General features: G+C 45.3%; 1 protein-coding gene across 4 annotated transcripts in view; it reads right to left on the reverse strand.

The window, feature by feature from the left end:
* LOC110521445 (histone-lysine N-methyltransferase, H3 lysine-79 specific) overlaps window positions 1-22,337 on the reverse strand; it is a 35,668-nt gene that overhangs the window by 5,137 nt on the left and 8,194 nt on the right. For 2 of the 4 annotated variants that reach the window (XM_036968928.1, XM_021598989.2), the window contains exons 2-26: window positions 14,717-14,760; window positions 14,527-14,601; window positions 14,060-14,123; window positions 13,630-13,858; window positions 13,434-13,528; window positions 13,278-13,340; window positions 13,127-13,182; window positions 12,900-12,982; window positions 12,419-12,487; window positions 12,207-12,313; window positions 9,083-9,124; window positions 8,846-8,929; window positions 8,483-8,702; window positions 8,247-8,360; window positions 8,065-8,156; window positions 7,734-7,835; window positions 7,491-7,628; window positions 7,197-7,322; window positions 5,633-6,081; window positions 5,430-5,532; window positions 5,173-5,298; window positions 5,032-5,074; window positions 4,363-4,922; window positions 3,982-4,184; window positions 3,807-3,880 (exon numbers count right to left, since the gene is read on the reverse strand). In XM_036968928.1, coding sequence (XP_036824823.1) covers window positions 3,807-3,880; window positions 3,982-4,184; window positions 4,363-4,922; window positions 5,032-5,074; window positions 5,173-5,298; window positions 5,430-5,532; window positions 5,633-6,081; window positions 7,197-7,322; window positions 7,491-7,628; window positions 7,734-7,835; window positions 8,065-8,156; window positions 8,247-8,360; window positions 8,483-8,702; window positions 8,846-8,929; window positions 9,083-9,124; window positions 12,207-12,313; window positions 12,419-12,487; window positions 12,900-12,982; window positions 13,127-13,182; window positions 13,278-13,340; window positions 13,434-13,528; window positions 13,630-13,858; window positions 14,060-14,123; window positions 14,527-14,601; window positions 14,717-14,760 — 3,361 coding nt within the window. The remainder of the gene's footprint in view (window positions 1-3,806; window positions 3,881-3,981; window positions 4,185-4,362; window positions 4,923-5,031; window positions 5,075-5,172; window positions 5,299-5,429; window positions 5,533-5,632; window positions 6,082-7,196; window positions 7,323-7,490; window positions 7,629-7,733; window positions 7,836-8,064; window positions 8,157-8,246; window positions 8,361-8,482; window positions 8,703-8,845; window positions 8,930-9,082; window positions 9,125-12,206; window positions 12,314-12,418; window positions 12,488-12,899; window positions 12,983-13,126; window positions 13,183-13,277; window positions 13,341-13,433; window positions 13,529-13,629; window positions 13,859-14,059; window positions 14,124-14,526; window positions 14,602-14,716; window positions 14,761-22,337) is intronic. The other 2 variants (XM_036968930.1, XM_036968929.1) reach the window with 2 other exon arrangements.

Raw genomic sequence — 22,337 nt, forward strand, 5'->3', positions numbered from 1 at the left:
CAATGTGGCGTTGGTGGATGGAGCGAGACATGATGTCCCAGATAAGCTCAATTGGATTCAGATCTGGGGAACGGGCGGGCCAGTCCATAGCATCAATGCCTTCCTCTTGCAGGAACTGCTGACACACTCCAGCCACATGAGGTCTAGCATTGTCTTCCATTAGGAGAAACCCAGGGCCAACCGCACCAGCATATGGTCTCACAAGGGGTCTAAGGGTCTCATCTCGGTACCTAATGGCAGTCAGGCTACCTCTGGCGTGCACATGGAGGGCTGTGCGGCCCCCCAAAGAAATGCCACCCCACACCATGACTGACCCACCGCCAAACCGGTCATGCTGGAGGATGTGAAGAGCAGCAGAACGTTCTCCGCGGCATCTCCAGACTGTCACATGTGCTCAGTGTGAACCTGCTTTCATCGATGAAGAGCACAGGGCGCCAGTGCCGAATTTGCCAATCTTGGTGTTCTCTGGCAAATGCCAAACGTCCTGCACGGTGTTGGGCTGTAAGCACAACCCCCACCTGTGGACGTCGGACCCTCATGGAGTCTGTTTCTGACCGTTTGAGCAGACACATGCACATTTGTGGCCTGCTGGAGGTCATTTTGCAGGGCTCTGGCAGTGCTCCTACTGCTCCTCCTTGCGCAAAGGTGGAGGTAGCGGTCCTGCTGCTGGGTTGTTGCCCTCCTACGGCCTCCTCCACGTCTCCTGAGGTACTGGCCTGTCTCCTGGTAGCGCCTCCATGCTCTGGACACTACGCTTACAGACACAGCAAACCTTCTTGCCACAGCTCACATTGATGTGCCATCCTGGATGAGCTGCACTACCTGAGCCACTTGTGTGGGTTGTAGACTCCGTCTCATGCTACCACTAGAGTGAAAGCACCGCCAGCATTCAAAAGTGACCAAAACATCAGCCAGGAAGCATAGGAACTGAGAAGTGGTCTGTGGTCACCACCTGCAGAACCACTCCTTTATTGGGGGTGTCTTGCTAATTGCCTATAATTTCCACCTGTTGTCTGTTTCATTTGCACAACAGCATGTGAAATGTATTGTCAATCAGTGTTGCTTCCTAAGTGGACAGTTTGATTTCACAGAAGTGTGATTGACTTGGAGTTACATTGTGTTGTTTAAGTGTTTACTTTATTTTTTTGAGCAGTGTACGTGTATATACACACACACACACACACACACACACACATACATACATACATACATACATACATACATACATGAGGTGTGGATCAGAAAACCAGTCAGTATCTGGTGTGATCACCATTTGCATGATGCAGCTGGACACATCTTCGTATAGAGCTGATCAGGCTGTTGATTGTGGCCTGTGGAATGTTGTCCCACTCCTCTTCAATGGCTGTGGGAGGTTGCTGGTTATTGGCGGGAACTGGAACATGCTGTCGTACACATCAATCCAGAGCATCTCCAACATGCTCAATGGGTTACATGTCTGGTGAGTATGCAGGCCATGGAAGAACTGGGACATTTTCAGTCCCATGCTGGATCATGAGGTGATGGCGGCGGATGAATGGCACAACAATGGGCCTCAGGATCTCGTCACCGTATCTCTATGCATTTCAAATTGTTATCGGCAAAATGCAAGTGTGTTCGTTGTCCGTAGTTTATGCCTGCCCATACCTCAACACCACCACCACAGGGCACTGTTCACAATGTTGACATCCACAAACTGCTCACCCACATACACACTGCTGTCATCTGCCCGGTACAGTTGAAATCGGGAATCACTAAGTGTGTTGTGGAATCCGTTATGAATGTATTGTAATGTTTTAAAAATGGTATAACTACATTAATTTTGCCAGACCCCAGGAAGAGTAGCTGCTACCTTGGCAGCAGCTAAGAGAACCAGGGTAGCTAGGCTGGGGCGCCAGGGTAGCCTAGTAGTTAGATCGTTGGACTAGTAACCGGAAGGTAGCAAGTTCAAATCCCCAAGCTGACAAGGTACAAATCTGTTGTTCTGCCCCTGAACAGGCAGTTAAACCCACTGTTCCTAGGCCGTCATTGAAAATAAGAATTTGTTCTTAACTGACGTGCCTAGTTAAATAAAAGGTTAAAAAAAATATTTTCAAAATCCAAATATTTCTTCAGCGTGCCAGTGACCATCGAAGGTGAGCATTTGCCCACTGAAGTCAGTTACAACGCAGTCAGGTCAAGACCCCGGTGAGGACGACGAGCACGCGGATGAGCTTCCCAGAGACGGTTTCTGACAGTTTGTGCAAAAATTCTTGGTTGCGCAAACCCAGGTTTATCAGCTGTCCGGGTGGCTGGTCTCAGACTATCCTACAGGTGAAGAAAGCGGATGTGGAAGTCCTGGGCTGGTGTGGTTACACGTGGGCTATGAGGCTGGTTGGACTTACTGCCAAATTCTATAAAATTACATTGGAGGCTGTTTATGGTAGATAATGAATATTTGAATTCTCTGGCAACAGCTCGTGGACATTCCAGCAGTCAGCATGCCAATTGCACTCTCCCTCACATCTTGAGACATCTGTGCCATTGTGTTGTGCCAAAACTGCCCATTTTAGTGGCCTTTTATTGTGCCCAGCACAAGGTGCACATGTGTAAGTCCAGAAGGCGAGGTCAGTACAGGTGCATCAAAGCTGGGACCGAGAGACTGAAAAACAGCTTCTATCTCAAGGCCATCACTGTTAATCAGCCACCACTAACATTGAGTGGCTGCTGCCAACACACTGACTCAACTCCAGCCACTTTAATAATGGGAATTGATGGGAAATTCTGTAAAATATATCACTAGCCACTTTAAACAATGCTACCTAATATAATGTTTACATACCCTACATTATTCATCTCATATGTATATGCTGTACTCTATATCATCTACTGCATCTTTATGTAATACATGTATCACTAGCCACTTTAAACTATGCCACTTTGTTTACATACTCATCTCATATGTATATACTGCACTCAATACCATCTACTGTATCTTGCCTATGCCGCTCTGTACCATCACTCATTCATATATCTTTATGTACATATTCTTTATCCCCTTACACTTGTCTATAAGGTAGTAGCTTTGGAATTGTTAGCTAGATTACTTGTTGATTATTACTGCATTGTCGGAACTAGAAGCACAAGCATTTCGCTACACTCGCATTAACATCTGCTAACCATGTGTATGTGACAAATAAAATTTGATTTGATTTGTAATGATATGCCACCTGTCAAGTGGATGGATTATCTTGGCAAAGGAGAAATGCTCACTAACCGGGATATAAACAAATTTGTGCACAAAAGTTGAGAAATAAGCTTTGTGTGTATAGAACATTTCTGGGATATTTTATTTCAGCTAATGAAACAGCATACATTTACTGATAGATTAAATCTATTAGCCTACATGGCTATATAGCAACAATATAATATTTAGAGTTAGCAATCTAGCTTGTATTTTGAGTCAAACCTTTTGAGTTCCCACTTCCTCAGGTGGTGAATAATAAAGCCTAAAGGCCAATATGCACAAAGATGTCAGCAGATTCTTTGAAAAGCACCCCAAAATTATAATGCAGATAATTTTGGACCCTATTTAATCATGCATTCCCTGGATATGTGAGATGAAATAGCTTACTTTTAAACCATAGGCTACGATCTCAGTTGTCTTAATTGGGACTGAAAAAGAGCCCTGTAAAGTAAACATTATCATTGAATTTATTGTTATCGAGCAAAATAGTAACATTTATCATATGACTCTGTCCATATCGGTCAGCTCTATAATATCATGTTTATTATGCAGGCTTCAGCGGTCACATTTGGATGTTCCTTACCCCGCTCACTGTTCCCTGGTCTGCCTGCTCCATCTCTGCTCTCCAAGGAAATAGTGGCAATCTTCCTTTCAATTCTAAAAAAAAAAAGACAAATTAAAGAAAATATAAAACTTCCAATGTACTCTTGTGTAGAGAAGCAGCCAGGATGGCTTTTCTGCTTCACAATTTACTATACCTTGAGCTGGAGCTGTCAGCAGGGTAGCCAGAGTCATCGTCAGAGCTGGGTGCAGAGGAGTAGTGTCCTGAGCCGTTGATCTCCAGAGGTCGTTCTCTCTTCAGTACGGGAGGCTGGTCCATGTCTGGCCCACAGGGGCTACAACCAGACTGCTCCGGGGAAGAGATGGCAGCAATCTCCAGAGGCTGGTTAATGTTATTCACCTGACACGACAAACACAGAAAACATTAGGGAATCAAACATACAACTCTTGTTAAAATATGTATAAAGTAGATATTTGGGAATCAAACAACTCCTGTAGCAAGTACCACGCTGCAATCAACTTAGCCATGGACCACATACTGAAAGACGGGGAAGCAACTTGAATGTGGCTTGACTCACCATGGAGTTGATGTTGAGTGGGGATCCTGAGGGTTGGCTGGTGGAGCTGAGCCCAGGAAAGGACCTCCTCTTTGGGGAGCCGCTGGCAGGTTGAGCCCCCGTGGAGCTGCGCTTTCTCCTCCCACGCTTGCGTCCCTCTTGTGATCCATGGCCGTGGGTGTGTGTGTGCTGGGAGCCTGGTGAGTGGTGGTGGTGATTGGTGTTGTGGTTGCCGTGGTGATGTTTGCCCTGCCTGCCCGAGCTGAGGTGTAGGCGAGTCACTGCGCCCCCTGAAGAGGATGAAGATGAGGAAGAGGAGGAGGAAGAGAAGAACATGCGGCGTCTGGACTCACTGTCCTGGGGCTCAGAGTCAGACTCACCGTGCCGCTCGGCCCAGTCCTCAGGGAGGATTCTGGGGGGGCCGTCAGCGTAGTGGAGGACCCCCCCGGTGCTGAGAGGGGGGCTGTGGCCTTGTGTTGGTCCCGTTAGAGGGGCACCGTGAGGGGGGGGTGAGGGGGCCGCACTGTCCTGGTCCTCAGAGTGAGAGCCTCCGTTCATCAGCCCTGAGCTAGAGGAGTACCCTGAGGAAGAACAGAGAGCGTTAGACGCTGGCCCTTCAGGAGATGTCTGTCAACACATGCAGGTTTCAATGGATGTGGTTAAGGTACTAGTGTATTTGGGGCTGCTTACCGTTGGTCTGGCCTGTCTGGGACACAGGACTCGGTGTGCTCCTCTACAAAAACAAACGTTTGAGTCAACCGTGTTTTATTACAGCACACATGACCTTTATTACCCAGTCCAAAATCAAACCCTAGCTCTACATGTACCCACCAGTCTCTCCGCTCGGCTGGGCAGCACCACACTGGCCAGGGGGATGCTAACAGGGAGCTTGCTGGGGTGCACCGTGCTGAGGGGGATACTGATGGGCAGGCTGGTGATGGTGTCACCCTGGCCACCCTGGATATCACACACAGACAGAGGACAACTTAGGAAGGAACATACAGGGAGAGTAAATAGTGTTTGAGTCAGCATGGTAGGCTGTGTGTCAGGACAGTCAGTCAGTGTGGGAACAGAGTGGACAGAGTTACCCTCTCAGCACTCCTGGGTGTGTTGTTCTGCGGACTGTCTGATGAGTTGGGAGAGAGGCAGCTCAGTTTAGCTCCTAATGGAGAGGTGACAGCAACCATATCCCTGCAGGAGCAGAAGTGTCAGAAATACAGTACTCTACAAACATGTAACAAACCTATTAGCAGAATCCCTACAGTGGTTGTAGATATTAAACCTGACTAACCTGAGACCAGTGAAGCCCAGGCCTCTGAAGTGTGCCATACTAGAGTCCTGGTTCAGGTGTCTGCGCAGGGCGATCTTAGCTGGGGAGTAGCGGGTGTAGTCGGGGAGGGGGTGACCCAGCTGCCTGTGTCGGGCATCCGGGGTGGGGGGTACAATCTCGTGGTCGGGCGAGATAGGCAGGTAGCGGGAGAGCAGCGCTCCCTTGGTCCCTACACCACCCCTGTGGAAGCAGGGTGAGGTGATGCTGTTGATGGACAGCACGGGGCTGAGACTGTTGAGGCCGGCCGCAGCCAGGCTGAGTTTGGGAGTGTGGTGGTCCAGGGGAGGACGGGGGAGGGCCTCCAGGCCGGGGAGGCCCTTGTGGTAGAGGGAGCCCTCACAGGGACTGTAGGACTTGAGCTGGAGCAGCTCCTGTTGCCTCTGACTCTTCTCCAGTTCCACAATGCTGATCTGAGAACCAACAGGGGGAGCCATTGCATAAGGTAAGAAGAGGAACAAAGCTTTATGAGAACATGCCACTGCTTCACAATAACAGTAGACGGATTCTTTCAATTATTTCTGAGTATGTCAGTAGAAACAGGCAGAGGAGGAAAGAGGGGATTCAGGCAGGGCTATAAATGAAAGGTTAGAGCACCAGAAAATACAATTCTTTAAATAGATTGAGATATAGCCTATAGCTGGCCTGTAAGCTACTTCTGAAGCACATGTTGTGCCCTACAAACTAAAAGGTAACCCTGGAAATACATCTGCTTATTATAAAAAGCAAAAATGTCGATACAAATAACTCATTGAAATTACCAAGTAATTTGTTGAATATTCGGTTATGTAAGTTGTCAGGTTGTGATCTCAAAAAAAAAAAAAAAAAACTAATATAAACTAAATAGGAAGTTCCATGTCCACAACAATGCTTAAACCACATCAGTAGACCACTTGTTGTTGAGTGTTGTTAACCTTTAATTTAAGTGTGCACCATGCCTCTCTATAGCAACAGACTATTGTTTGGTTAGTAGTGTTTGTAGCTCACATCTGTAGGGTTTGCAAAACAAATGGATGCAAATAATCATGTCTTGCTGCAGGGTAGGCATAAGCTACATTGTACTTAACTTTTAATTGAGGTTTTTGAGAAACACAGACAAGAAAGCCTTTAAATCTACCATTAACGTCGCAACACAGTGGTAGAAATACTCAAACCGCACACAGACGGGTATTCCTGTGCGTTGCCTCTTCAGAAAGTTACCAATCACTGATGCATTCTGTTCATGTCTTATGATACACTTAAGCAAATTAATCTTTTGAACGGGCTAGCAACAATCTGTTTTCTATGAAGACTAGTAATGGTGCAGTCACAACACTAACGAATCTGTGCTGTTTTTTTTCTTCTTCTTTAAAACACTTCGCAACAGTACAGAAAAGCCTAATCACCACAATTATCTGGGAGATTTTTTTTCCTAGACGCACTCGTGCTCACAAATAAAAAAATTCAAGGACGCACAATCCAATTTTAAGGAGCATAAGCGACCAAAATGCCTGCACTTTAGAGCCCTGGGTACAGGTGAGAGGTGTACCTGCAGCTCGAGGCAGTGGCGCTGTTTCTCTGAGATCTGTCTACGCAGGGCCTGCTTCTCCTTCAGCAGGCTCTCAAGACACAGAGAGCTCCAATCCAGCTTCAGCTCCTCACATCGAGACTTCAACTGCGACAAACAGACACCTCCAGTTAGTTACATGCCTCTGGTCCAACAGTGTCAAGCATGCAGATGAAATCCAATGTGAAAGCGGCCAGAGAGAAGCCAGCCAGGAATACAGTATAAGTCGCTCTGGATAAGAGCGTCTGCTAAATGACAAAAAGGTAGAGGTCTCACCAGGAGCAGGCTGTGATCCCTCAGCTCGGCCATGTCTCTCTCCAGCTGCTTGGTCTGCTCCTTCAGTTGACGGTTGTGGGCCGAGATCTCCTTCTGGGCCTCCAATAGGTCCTCCATGGTGAGGGCCTTCACTCCCAGCTGAGTGGAACAGACAGGGTACGACTTTCAGGGATCGAGTACTCAACCACTATTTGAGTCTCAATATCAGCTCGTTTTATTAGACAGTCACCACTGTCTGCCTACCTCATCCAGTTTGTGGTGGAAGAGCCCTTTGATTTTCTCTTTGTGAGTCTGACACGCAGTCTGCAGATGCTCCGCCTGCCCAGAAAGCCCTCTGTGCTTGAGCTGGAGGAGAGAGGGAGACGGAAGGAGGAACACAAGCGAGGAAGCTTTACAGGTCGAGGCTAAATCAGAAGGATAGTTTCATCCAACATGACTGATAAAGGGAGGGGTGAGAGTTGCGGTGTGAGTCTGAGGGAGTGAATAATTATTACTTTTTAAAAAGGTGGCAATACCATTAGAGTGATTGTCAGAGTTCACAAGATGGAGTGAGTGATTTGGACATTCCATTTACCTTCTCCTGCTCCAGGACTTGCTGCAGGTTGTTGCGGTACTGAGGTGTCTTCATGTAGGCCATGAACTGGAGGTACTGGACTTTAATGTTGTCTGTGTGAGGAGAGAGCAATGGCTTATCAGGACTGCTGACTGACTGATGGATGTGATAACTAAGGGTGGGGTCAGGGTAGCGGTGCTCACCAAGAAGCTGTTGTAGGCCAGGAGGACTGGGGCCCAGCAGAAGTTGGCCAGACGCATAGTGCTGAACTTTGGGAGGTAGCTGGTAGAAGGGACTTTGAGGTGACCTGTATGCATCTGTAGAAACACAGAAAGTCAGCTAAACAGACATGGACCACAATGAGTAAAGGGCTGAATAACACAAATGCACAAGGGTATATGGACACAGCCCTGAGTAAAACTGTCACCAGGTGGCTCACCCTGAGGGGGTGCTGCTGAGAGGGTCTTGGCATGCAGCAGATCCAGGGCACTCTGGCTGCTCTTGCTCTTTCGCTCAGCTGCGGCCACAGCAGCCTTCTTGGGACGCCCGCGCTTCCGAGCACTCAGCTTGCGGCCCTTGAGGAGTTTGGCGCGCCGCGGTTTGGGTGGCGCCTTCACGACTGCCAATAGGCCTGGTCGCTCAACCTCCTCACAGGAATCCTGAGACATATACAGGGAAGGGACCAGCATGAGAGAGAAAATTCTGACCTAGAGCTGCTAGAAGTGATCTCATATCATAGGGTAAAGCGCAAGAACTTAGCATAGAGACGTGAAAAGACTATAAAGTCAGCTAAGTCACTTGCCTTGTGCTCCTTTGCCTTGGTTGGTGTGGTGCTGTTGCTTTTACTATTCTTTTCTTGACGACGCCTAGCTGCTTCTTGCTCCTCCTAAAAACACATAGGAACATCTGTTGTTTACCATGTGAATCGTTCAGCAGGGCACGAACTAGGAGCAACAGTAAACCTGGAGGTGACCAAGATTGCCCACAAAGTAATGACAATATAAAATAGTGCAAAAGGAACAAAAAATGTTTAGCTTACCCTGAGTTTAGGATTTTTGAGACTATGAAAATAGTTTTCAAGCTGAAAAGGAAAAAGAAGGTATCAAGTATTGCACAAGGACATAGGGGAGAGTGACCTCTGCTATCTAAGCGCAGTGCCCTTGTTTGACACTGTCCATAAGCCATCCAACACGTGCAAGAGTTAGTGAGGAGCTACAGAAACAATGCAGCGATGACCTCACCGTTTCCACTGCCTCCAGTGAATGGATACATTAACCTAGAAGGCTAAGCCGTTGGATCATTTAGCTATTTGATTTAGAATTTTAGGGACCCTAGTTATAATTTCGTTAACGATTCCAATTTAATTAAATATTAAAAATAAATTGGCTACTACTACAGCCCACAGAAATGCAATGAATAACTCCTTCATAAATGTCAAAAAGAACCGTCAAAATAAATCATAAGTAATACGTTTTTGAATTGTCTGTCCTATTTCTAGGACATAAGAAAGCTCAGGAAATATTTGTTTTCTGGACACATTAAACCCCTTATTTTTGTTCACAAAACTACCTCCATACTTCTATTTGTTTGTATGGGTTACCTTCAGACGAGTCCCGTGACACTTGTGGGGGTTGTAGAGCAAAAGAGTCATCTTTCCATAGAGTGGTCATATTAGTTTGTAGGCCAAACCGTTCGGACGCTAGAGACGTTTGTGAGAAGACCGATTTTCAGGATGTCTCATGGTCTGACAAACACCGCTGTAGCTCAGCCACCTTCCACCACAGATGCGGAAGGCCGACATAGGCAGATGGTGGATTGAGACGCAGCCCATGCAAAAAAACAGATATCTCCATCTTAAAACTGACGGATGCGTCAATCGATTTAAAGATTAAAGACTTAGCCAGTTATTTCACTTGCACTGAGATGGTACAAACCAGTATAGACCAGTATCAAGGCGAAACATAACTAAACAGAAGGACACATTTCTAGGTCAGGATTCTCCAACCCTGTTCCTGGAGAGCTTACCATCCTGTAGGTTGTCTTACTAACCTGATTCATCTTATCAACCAGCAATAAACTGAACAAAAATAAAAACGTAACATTTTACTGAGTTACAGTTCATATAAAGCAAATCAGTCAATTTAAATAAATTCATTAAGCTCTAATTTATGGATTTCACATGAATGGGTAGGGGCGCAGCCACAGGCGGGCAGGGGCGCAGCCACAGGCGGGCAGGGGCGCAGCCACAGGCGGGCAGGGGCACAGCCACTGGACAGCCATAGGCCCAGTCAACCAGAAGTTTTCCCCACAAAAAGGGCTTTATTACAGACAAAAACACTATGTTTCATCAGCTGTCCATGTGGCTGGTCTAACATGCAGACCACACCGCTCGTTACGTGCAAATTGCAAATTAAAATTTACACGTTATTCAATCATTTAATCTGAACTGCTCACTGAACTTGATATATGTTTTAAGATTGATGTGCTTGCAAGTCACACCTCTCCCATCTCCTCATTGGATTTTAGGAACATATACCCACGTGGATGATTGAAAGATGAAGTGAGGTCCACACTCCAGCCCAGTTGGTGGTGGTAATGCACCTTAAAGTTGGTTGAAGACTGCCGTATAAAGTCCACATAAGACTGGAAAGATTACTAGAAAATAACTAGGTTTACCCTTTTATCTGTGGATGAATTGTCGGAGTAGAGGATCTTGTGCATTTCAGGTCAAATAACCCAATGTTTATATCTCAGGACAAATTATAATGAATGTTTGATGCGTTTCAATCTGTCCCAAAATTAGTTGTCTCAGAGTTCATTTTGATATTTCAACCTGCGTGTCCTGATCGCGTATGGTCTGGATGGACAGAAATCAACATTCGCACGCCCCGTTCTAGTCAGCATGTAAGACGATCCTGCAGGTGAAGAAGCCGGATGTGGAGGTCCTGGGCTGGCGTGGTTAAACGTGGTCTGTGCTTGTGAGGCCAGTTGGACCTAGTGCCAAATTCTCTAAAACGACATTGGAAGCGGCTTATGGCAGAGACTTTGGTGGACATTCCTGCAGTCAGCATGTCAATTGCACGCTCTCTCAAAACTTGAGACATCTGTGGCATTGTGTTGTGACAACTGCACAGTTTTGAGTGGCCTTTTATTGTCCCCCAGCACAAGCTACACCTGTGTCAGCTATTTGATATGCCACACCTGTCAGGTGGATGGATTATCTTGGCAAAGGTGAAATGTTCACAGGGATGTAAACAAATTCATGGACAATTTTATAATTAAGCTTTTTGTGCATATGGAAAAATTTTGACATTTTATCTCAGCTCATAAAACCAACACTTTACATGTTGTGTTTATATTTTTGTTGTGTTTATATTTTTGTTCAGTATAATTATTAGAATCAGGTGCGCTACATTAGGATTGGCAAGAAACTCTCCAGGACGATAGCTCTCCTGGAACAGGCTTGCAGCGTCCTGTTCTAGGTTCTATTGGCACAATATGCCACCACGACCAACAGGCAGAAAAGTGAAGATTTCCTGCTTGCAGTCAGGCTAACTGAGTGCAAAAGTAAGCAAGCAAGTCCTGTTTTTAATGTTTCTAAACAAGTTGAAAACACTCATGGTACAACATGTAGGCTAGTAGTAATGTTGGTTGCGCCATCACCTGTCTCAGTATCACCTCTCCTCTGTCCACTGCAGGGCTATACCAGCAGATGCAGTTGTTTCCTGCAGGGATATGGCCGACTAAACATGTTCTGAGTACTGCTTACCGTACGCATTGGTATTTTATATACAAATGAACTGATTGAGCTCTCATTCAATTCAAAGTTGCCCTACTATAAACAGACTTTTTTTCCCCCTGTTTTTTTAATTATTTTTTTTTATTTTTTACAAGGAGCACATGTGCACCTAAGTTGGAACATGTAGGCGCACATAGAAATGTAGGAGCACAATGAAAAAAATATTGGAGGTAATAAAGCTAGAATCCTTATTTCTTTTGCTAGGCGCGCACGGGTGCTCCCAAATAAACATTCTAGGTCATACAGCAAAATATTTAGGCGCATATGAGTAAAATGGTGGCACTGTAGAGCAACTGCCATTGCAACATTGTGAGTGTATTGGGACGGAGGGGATGAGAGTACAAGAGGGGAAAGCTTGACTCACTATGGTGCGGTCTATGGTATGAAGGTAGTAGGAAACTGGTTTTCCAGTCCAGGACACTGAACCCCTCAACGGAGACAACTCCACGACTCTCATTATTGTGCCAATGTCTGAAAAGGAGAAACAAAGAGCAGAAAGGCAATCCATTTAGTTCATGAAAACACACTAGAATCTTTGAGATCCATAAGAATGATATGAACATGATGAAAACCTACCACTCAAGTTTCGACTGTTGATTCTAAAATTTAGAGGTGCAAAAGGTTTTGAGGATACAATTTTCCCACCTAAAAGAGAAAAAACATGATCTTCCCATGAAGGCACTTCACAAAAGGCTATTTGAGAATGACAGCTTAAAACTAAACAATACAAACACAGATCTATAATGAGTCCCAGATTGATCTGTGTATGTGGCTGCAATAAATAATCAATGGCAGCATAGATCATGCTTTCATGTCTAGCTTTTAAAACACAAGGGTCATGTGGAGGAGAGGTCAAATGACTGAGGGTTCAGAGGTCAAGTGTGTGGTATTGACACAGCTGACATTAGCTACCTGCATGTTACCCTCTCTCTTGTTATCTCTAATGAAAGCAGCTGAATCAATAACCTATTGAAATTATCCAAGGTTCTTAATTCGCTGTACCAAAATGTCAGGGCGGGCTTGACACAGGGTAACAAAAGGGCCATTTACTACATACCTTCCTTCATGTTAGCAAAGCGCTCCTTCAGCTGGTGATCAACCTCTGGACCAAAAGCAAAGTTGTTCACAAAAATTACACTACTAGACAAACGGGGAAGAGGAGAGAAGGGAGAAGAGGAGAAAACGATTTAGAGTTGAAGCTGTGGAGACGTTTCCCTTGGGTTCAAACGTGTGTAAATACACAGTGACATCTCAGTGGGAGTGGAAGCCTCCAGATTACTGTACCTTGTGTTGGCTATCCTCTCCTTCCACACTTCTGACAGGAAATCACCCCTCTCCAGCTTGAAAATAAACAGGAAAATAAGTTGCATGTCTGCAATCCGGAACCATTTGTGTATTTCTGAATGACACTTCTGTCAGATCAACTCAATCTTACCGAGTAGTCCCCGTGTTTCTTCCCATACCACTTCATCCACCTCTTAAATTCTTTGTCCATGGACTGAAAGAAAAAGCACACAACTTACTTTTATGACAACCATCTGGAATAGATGACAAAAAACATCAAGCTCAGTGTGGGATGTTAGGAACTTACCTCTGCATAAGTGGCTGGAATGTCTGCCTTCTCCACACCAAAGTAGTGTTTACAGTTTGTTGCTGCAGCGACCTGCAGCACCACTTGTCCCACTCCTGCAATTACAGATGATTAATATGGCAAATAATACACCGGGCTGCGAGTCACATTGAGACTGATTATCTCATTAGGACTAAACATTGAGGTAAACACTGACCGCTGCCGAGGTCTACAAAGGTGTCGTCCTCCATCATTTCCATCTCGTTGATGATCTGGGCCACCAGGTCAAAGGATGTCTCACCGTACACCTCTGGGGAGAATGGCTCATAGTTGTTCAGCTTCTCTGGGTCCGTGACCGAGTGGTTGTACACCTGCTGCAGGATATGCCTGAGGAGCCCGTTGGACGGCCGCTTGTTCAGCTTAAGGGGTGGGGTGGTGCCTTTCCACTGACACACAGGACAGGGAGTTCAGTATGACTATATTACATAGCTAGGTTATAAACATGTCGCTGTGCACAAGTGAGCTAGGTTTTCCCTACGGTGACAAACGGCGACAAGAAAGATAAAACGCTGAAATGTTCAATTTTAATTAACATAACGTGTTCAGAAATAAACTTTGGACTAAACTGTAGAGACATTCCAACTCACCAGCTGGTGGATGCTGTCGATGGCTCTGTTGTATTTGTCACAAAGTCTTTGCATACTCTCGAAGCTGTAACACACAGAAAAATAAATAACGTCTATCAACATCTTATGACAAGACATGGACAAGGAAGCTAGCAGCCCATAACTTGTATTTTTGTGCTGATGTTAGTTTGGCCAGGACCGTGGATACAAGAATGCTAATTGCATATCAGTTTGCCTCCACTCTACGAGACTCATCTCTTGGGCTGCTACCACACCAAACCAAAATATTCCTAAATGAGCATCCCTGTCATTAGCATCTGCACCCCCCCCCCCTGGGAAGAACATTTAAATGTAAAAAAAGTGCTAGTCCATTCTACTCATACTCTGGATGTTCTATGGTATTAGACTGTGACTACAGGTGCGCTGGTAGACTGTGCTGAAGATCAGCACCACAGTCCTTGTTCTTCATAGTCTGATGCTCAGCTCACCTCTTCGTGTCATAGTCGATGAGGACATAGTTCTCCATAGCCAGCTTGAGGTCTGGGATCTCCTCACACACCCAACTGAGAACAATGTTCAATACAGGGGTTAGTTTACAAAGACCTAGGCTAACTCAGTCAAGAAGTACAGTCACTCACTGCACCATGCTTTTGAGATAGAAAGGTGGTAGTTACTTACCGAATGGTCTCAATGATTTCATGAGCAGCATCATGGTGTTTATCCTGGAGATAAAGTAAACAAAAGGGGAGAAAAGATAGTGGGTTTGAATAGACCCTTTTCCAGTACATGACACATGACTCTTGGCTGCAGGTGGCTTTCTTACTGCTGCCATTCAACATAGCCTAGATTTAAATGTTTTTGGTTCTCATATGCTTAACAATTATATGATTCTTGCTTGAATGGTTGCTAAGATCATATTTGTTGACTGCCTTCATGACCTGTGACCGCCGGGGTGGGGGTAATACAGTCACCATAACAGCCCTAGTCAGTCAGAATCCAAATAGAGGAGACAAAGAATGTACACAGATATGCTAACAGCTACCAACACGAGTTCAGCCAACTGGCTCATATAAGGCCAGCAGCACTCAATGACTTAATAATCCACACAGTGCAAACCACAGTAGTTAGTGTGACTCATTCACTACGACTGCCAGCATAACAATTCAAGAGACCACCGAGTGTATCACTTATCAAGCTGACATTCTCTAAAATGGCTGTGGTCTGGGAGAATGAGTGCATTTACAGCTCAGTAACTTAATTAGATGGGTTGTCAGGCCACTGCTGTACCTACTGCCATTGCAGCATGGGAGGAACTGCATGATTCCAGTCAGACTGGTTGCCAGCAACCTAAGATGACCCAGTGACCTACTTTTTGCTCCAACGCGGGACCTCCTGGGAGAGCCTCGGCGGGAAGGAAGAAGGGAAGGATTTTTTTATTTATTTAACAAGGCAAGTCAGTTAAGAACAAATTCTTACTTACAATGACGGCCTAGGAACAAGGCAGTCTGACTTGTTCAGGGACAGAATGACAGATATTTACCCTGTCAGCTTGGGGATTCGAGGAAGCAACCTTTTGTCTACTGGCCCAACACTAACCACAAGGCCACCACAATGCACCAGAGCTCAATTTCAAGTCTCATAGCATAGTAACATAAATAAGGTAGTTTAATTTATACATTTGCAAAAAACTTATCTAAAAACCTGTTTTTGCATTATCGTTATGGGTGATTGTCTGTAGATTGGAGGGAAATAAATACAAATGAAAACATTTTTTGAAAAAGGCTGTAACGTAACAAAACGTGGAAAAAGTCAAGGGTTTATGATAATATATTTTGATACATTGAATGTAAAGATTGTGAACCCATGTTGCATTTACCACCCATTTCAGGAAGTGAGGTCACTGGGTACAGCATAGATTATTCTTGGGGAGTTTCTCACATTCTTGTCTGCAGATCCTCTCAAGCCATGTCAGGTGGGATGGGGAATGTTGATGCACAGCTGTTTTCAGGTCTGTCCAGAGACGTTAGAACAGGTTCAAGTTGAGGCTCTAGCTGGGCCACTCAATAACATTCAGAGACTTGCCCCGAAGCCACTCCTGCTTTGTCTTGGCTGTGTGCTTAGGGTCATTGTCCTGTTGGAAGGGGGAACCGTCTCCCCCAGTCGGAGATCCTGGGCGCTCTGGAGCAGGTTTTCATCAAGGCTGGCTATACACTTTGCTCCGTTCAGCTTTCTCTCGATCTGGACTCGTCTCCCAGTTGCTGAAAAACATCCCCACAGCATGATGCTGCCACCACGCTACACTGTAGAGATGGTGCCAGGTTTCCTCCAGACATGACGCTTGGCAATCAGGATAAAAAGTTCAATCTTGGTTTCATTAGACCAGAGAAGCTTGTTTCTCATGGTTTGGAGTCTTTAGGTGGCTTTTGTCAAACTTCAAGAGGGCTGTCGTGTGCCTTTTACTGAGGAGCGGTTTCCATCTGGATAGTCTACCATAAAGGCCTGATTTGGTGGAGTGCTGCAGAGATGGTTGTCCTTCTGGAAGGTTCTCCCATCTCTACAGAGAAACTCTGTAGTTCTGTCAGAGTGACCATCAGGTTCTTGGTCACCTCCCTGACCAAGGCACTTTTTATTTATTTCACCTTTATTTAACCAGGTAAGCAAGTTGAGAACAAGTTCTCATTTACAATTGTGACCTGGTCAAGATAAAGCAAAGCAGTTCGACACATACAACAGAGTTACACATGGAGTAAAACACACAGTCAATAACACAGTAGAAAAATAAGTCTATATACACAATGTGAGCAAATGAGGTGAGATAAGGGAGGTAAAGGCAAAAAAAGGTCATGATGGCAAAGTAAATACAATATAGCAAGTAAAACACTGGAATAGTTGATTTGCAGTGGAAGAATGTGCAAAGTAGAGAGAAATAATGGGGTGCAAAGGAGCAAAATAAATAAATACAGTAGGGAAAGCGGTAGTTGTTTGGGCTAAATTATAGATGGGCTATGTACAGGTGCAGTAATCTGTGAGCTGCTCTGACAGCTGGTGCTTAAAGCTAGTGAGGGAGAAAAGTGTTTCCAGTTTCAGAGATTTTTGTAGTTCGTTCCAGTCATTGGCAGCAGAGAACAGGAAGGAGAGGAGGCCAAAGGAAGAATTGGTTTTGGGAGTGACCAGAGATATATACTTGCTGGAGCGCATGCTACAGGTGGGTGCTGCTATGGTGACCAGCGAGCTGAGATAAGGGGGGACTTTACCTAGCAGGGTCTTGTAGATGGCCTGGAGCCAGTGAGTTTGGCGACGAGCGCGAAGCGAGGGCCAGCCAACGAAAGCGTACAGATCCTAGTGGTGGGTAGTATATTGGGATTTGGTGACAAAACGGACGGCACTGTGATAGACTGCATCCAGTTTATTGAGTAGGGTATTGGAGGCAATTTTGTAAATGACATCGCCGAAGTCGAGGATCGGTAGGATGGCGAAAGCCTAAGAAAAATCCAATCAGGAAGTGACTCATGTTTTGAAACCGTTGTGTTCCTATGCACCCCTATTGGTCACTGAAAGGGATATCAACCAGATTCCCTTTTCTACGTATTTCCTAAGGTGTCTACAGCATTGTGACGTAGTTTCACGCCTTTCTGTTGAAGAATGAGTGTAAACGACTACATTGCGTAAGTGGCCAGCTGAGGGATCTCAGAGTGATTCTTGCGTAAAAGACAGAGGTAGTCATTTTTCCTCTCGCTCCTACTGAAAAGCCAATTGTCCCGGTTGATATATTATCGAATAGATATTTGAAAAACACCTTGAGGATTGACCATAAAAAAAATTTGCTATGTTTGTCGATATTATTCACATAATTTGGATTTTTTTCCCCCCGGCGTTGTCGTGGCCGCTATTTCCGGTAGATTTCTGTACATAACGTGACAAGCAAACAGAGGATTTTTGGGTATAAAAATAATCTTTATGGAACAAAAGGAACATTTGCTGTCTAACGGAGTCTCGTCAGTGAAAACATCCGAACATCAAAGGTAAACAGTTAATTTGATTGCTTTTCTGATTTGTGACCAAGCTTCCTGCTGCTAGCTGGACATAATGCTATGCTAGGCTAATCAATAAACTTACAAACGCTTGTCTTGCTTTGGCTGTAAAAGCATAATTTCAAAATCTGAGATGACAGGGTGATTAACAAAAGGCTGTGTTTCACTATATTTCACTTGTGATTTCATGAATATTTTCTAGTAATATTTTTTGACCGTTGCTCAATGCTAATTAGTGTAGTTGATGACAATTCTCCCGGAACCGGGATGGGTAGTTCCAAGAGGTTTTAACACAGTGTCCAAAGAAGGGCCAGAAGAATACAGAATGGTATCATCTGCGTAGAGGTGGATTAGAGACTCACCAGCAGCAAGAACGACATCATTGACGTATACAGAGAAGAGCCGGTCCAAGAATTGAACCCTGTCAGAGGCCCGGACAACAGAACCTCCGATTTGACATACAAATCATTAAAATCCAGACAGAAAATATTTACACAAGATGCAATCTAATATCAAACAGTTAAACTGTCATTTAGTAAGTTCACCATTCTGAAATTCTCACTGTTAAACATCGCACAGTGTTTCAACACAATAGCTCTTTAGTCAGTGAAGTAGTTGGTGAACCAGGCGAGGCAATCATTTGAGAAACCAAGGCTGTCGAACCTGCTGATGAGGATGTGGTGATTGAGAGTCGGAAGCCTTGGCCAGGTCAATGAATATGGCTGCACAGTATTGTTTCTTATCGATGGCGGTTAAGATATCGTTTAGGACCTTGAGCGTGGCTGAGGTGCACCCATGACCAGCTCTGAAACCAGATTACATAGCGGAGAAGGTATGGTGGGATTCGAAATGGTCAGTAATCTGTTTGATGACTTGGCTTTCAAAGACCTTAGAAAAGGTAGGGTAGGATAGATTTAGGTCTGTAGCAGTTTGGGTCAAGTGTGTCCTCCCCTTTGAAGAGGGGGATGACCGCAGCTGCATTCCAATCTTTGGGAATCTCAGACGACACGAAAAAGAGGTTGAACAGGCTAGTAATTGGGGTGGTAATTTCGGTAGATCATTTTTTGAAAGGGTCCAGATTGTCTAGCCCGGCCGATTTGTAGGGGTCCAGATTTTGCAGCTCTTTCAGAACATCAGTGGACTGGATTTGGGAGAAGGAGAAATGGGGAAGGCTTGGGCGAGTTGCTGTGGGGGGTGCAATGCTGTTGACCGGGGTAGCCAGGTGGAAAGCATGGCCAGCCGTAGAAAAATGCTTATTGAAATTCTCAATTATAGTGGATTTATCGGTGGTGACAGTGTTTCCTATCTTCAGTGCAGTGGGCAGCTGGGAGGAGGTGTTCTTTTTCTCCATGAACTTTACAGTGTCCTAGAACTTTTTTGAGTTTGTGTTGCGGGAAGCAAATTTCTGCTTGAAAAAGCTAGCCTTGGCTTTTCTAACTGCCAGTGTATATTGGTTTCTAGCTTCCCTGAAAAATTGCATATCACGGGGGCTGTTCGATGCTAATGCAAAATGCCATAGGATGTTTGTGTGTTGGTTAGGGGCAGTCAGGTCCGGAGAGAACCACGGGCTATATCTTTTCCTGGTTCTACATTTCTTGAACGGGGCATGCTTATTTAAGATGGTGAGGAAGGCATTTTTTTTTTTTTAAATAACCAGGCATCCTCTGACGGGATGAGATCAATATCCTTAGAGGATACCCCGGCCAGGTCGATTAAAAAGGCCTGCTCGCTGAAGTGTTTCAGGGAGCGTTTGACAGTGATGAGTGGAGGTTGTTTGACCGCTGACCCATACGGATGCAGGCAATGAGGCAGTGATCGCTGAGATCTTGGTTGAAAACAGCAGAGGTATTTGGAGGGCAAGTTGGTTAGGATGATATCTATGAGGGTGCCCGTGTTTGCGGCTTTGGGGTGGTACCTGGTAGGTTCATTGATCATTTGTGTGAGATTGAGGGTATCAATCTTAGATTGTAGGATGGCTGGGTTGTTAAGCATGTTCCAGTTTAGGTCGCCTAGCAGCACGAGCTTTGAAGATGGATGGGGGGCAATCAGTTCACATATGGTGTCCAGAGCACAGCTGGGGGCAGAGGGTGGTCTATAGCAGGCGGCAACGGTGGGAGAGTTGTTTTTAGAGAGGTGGATTTCTAAAAGTAGAAGTTCAAATTGTTTGGGTACAGACCTGGATAGTAGGACAGAACTCTGCAGGCCATCTTTGCAGTAGATTGCAACACCGCCCCCTTTGGCAGTTCTATCTTGTCTGAAAATGTTGTAGTTAAGGATGAAAATGTCAGAATTTTTGGTTGTCTTCCTAAGCCAGGATTCAGACACGGCTAGAACATCCGGGTTGGCAGAGTGTGCTAAAGCATTGAATAAAACAAAGTTAGGGAGGAGGCTTCTGATGTTAACATGCATGAAACCAAGGCTATTACGGTTACAGAAGTCATCAAAAGAGAGCGCCTGGGGAATAGGAGTGGAGCTAGGCACTGCAGGGCCTGGATTCACCTCTACATCACCAGAGGAACAGAGGAGTAGGATAAGGGTACGGCTAAAAGCTATGAGAATTGGTCGTCTAGAACAGAGAGTAAAAGGAGGTTTCTGGGGGCGATAAAATAGCTTCAAGGTATAATGTACAGACAAAGGTATGGTAGGATGTGAATACAGTGGAGGTAAACCTAGGTATTGAGTGATGAGAGAGAGTCTCTAGAAACATTGAAACCAGGTGATGACATCACATGTGTGGGTGGTGGAACTGAAAAGGTTGGATAAGGTCTAGTGAGCAGGGCTAGAGGCTCTACAGTGAAATAAGCCAATAAACACTAACCAGAACAGCAAATGGACAAGGAGAGGCATGCTTAGTCGAGTGATGAAAAGGGTCCAGTGAGTTGTGAGGTTGGTTGGGGTCACGGCGATTCAGACAGCTAGTCGGGTCATAGGTAGCAAGCTAGCATAGGATGAAGGTCTGTTTTTAGCCACCTCATGCGTTTCCGTTGGTAGATTAGTGGGGTTCCGTGTGGTAGAGGGGATCAATCCAATTGGCAAAATAGATAGTGACCCAAGAAAAATTGTCCGACAGACTTTTCCAGAAAGCAGCCGATAAGACCGCTAACGATTAGCGGGCCGCAGATGGGCGTTCAGGTCACGCCGTGACGGAGGGGCCAGTTGGATAACTCCCTCGGGCAGATAACGTCGGTTGTCCAGTTGTGAAGGCCCGGTGGGGCTCCGCATTGGCAGTAAAACGGGTCCGGATAGGTGATTGCAGCCCAGGAGAGGCTGATGGAACGCTTCAGCTGGCTAGCTCCGGAATAATTGATGTTTGCTCCGGGATTGACGTAAGCCAATAGTCACACAGATAGCAGCTAGCTAGCTGCGAGATCCATGTGTAAATGTCCAGAGCTTGCGGTTGAAATCCGGGGATATGGAGAGAAAAATAGTTCCGGTATGTTTTGGTCTGAGTCGCGTTGTACAAAACTGGCGAAATATTTGAGCCTAAGGATAGCTGATGACCACAAACCGTGGTTAGCTGAATACTAACGTTAGCCAGTAAACTGGCTAGCGTCTGGCTCTAGCGTCTGGCTCTAGCGTCTGGCTCTAGCGTCTGGCTCTAGCGTCTGGCTCTAGCGTCTGGCTCTAGCTTCCCCAAATGCCCAGTTTGGCCGGGCAGCCAGCTCTAGGAAGAGTCTTGGTGGTTCCAAACTTCTTCCATTTAAGAATGACGGCGGCCATTGTGTTCTTGGGGACCTTCAAATGCTGCAGAAATGCCGCGACACAATCCTGTCTAAGCTCTTTCAACCTCATGGCTTGGCTTTTGCACTGACATGCATTTTCAGCTATAGGACATTATATAGGCAGGTGTGCCTTTCCAAATCATGTCCAATCAATTGAATTTACCACAGGTGGACTCCAAATCAAGTTGTAGGAACATCAAGGATGACCACTTGAGCTCAATTTAGAGTCTCAAAGGGTCTGAATACTTGTGTAAATAAGGTATCAGTTCATTTTAAATACATTTGCAAACATTTCTAAAAACCTTTTTTGGCTGTGTCATTCTGGGGTATTGGGTGTAGATTGACGAGGATGTTTTATGTATTCAATCCATTTTAGAGTAAGGCAGTAACATAACAAAATGTGGAAAAATTCAAGGGATCTGAATACTTTAAGGCACTGTATAGGACCTTCCACCCGTCTGGGATATAGATGCCCCATGAAGACCTAAGGGGCGAAATGTTACCACCTGGGACAATGAGCAGCGTTTTCCATTAGTTTGCCTACAA

The sequence above is a fragment of the Oncorhynchus mykiss genome, chromosome 30 (genome assembly GCF_013265735.2).
Source record: "Oncorhynchus mykiss isolate Arlee chromosome 30, USDA_OmykA_1.1, whole genome shotgun sequence".
Lineage (NCBI taxonomy): Eukaryota > Metazoa > Chordata > Actinopteri > Salmoniformes > Salmonidae > Oncorhynchus > Oncorhynchus mykiss.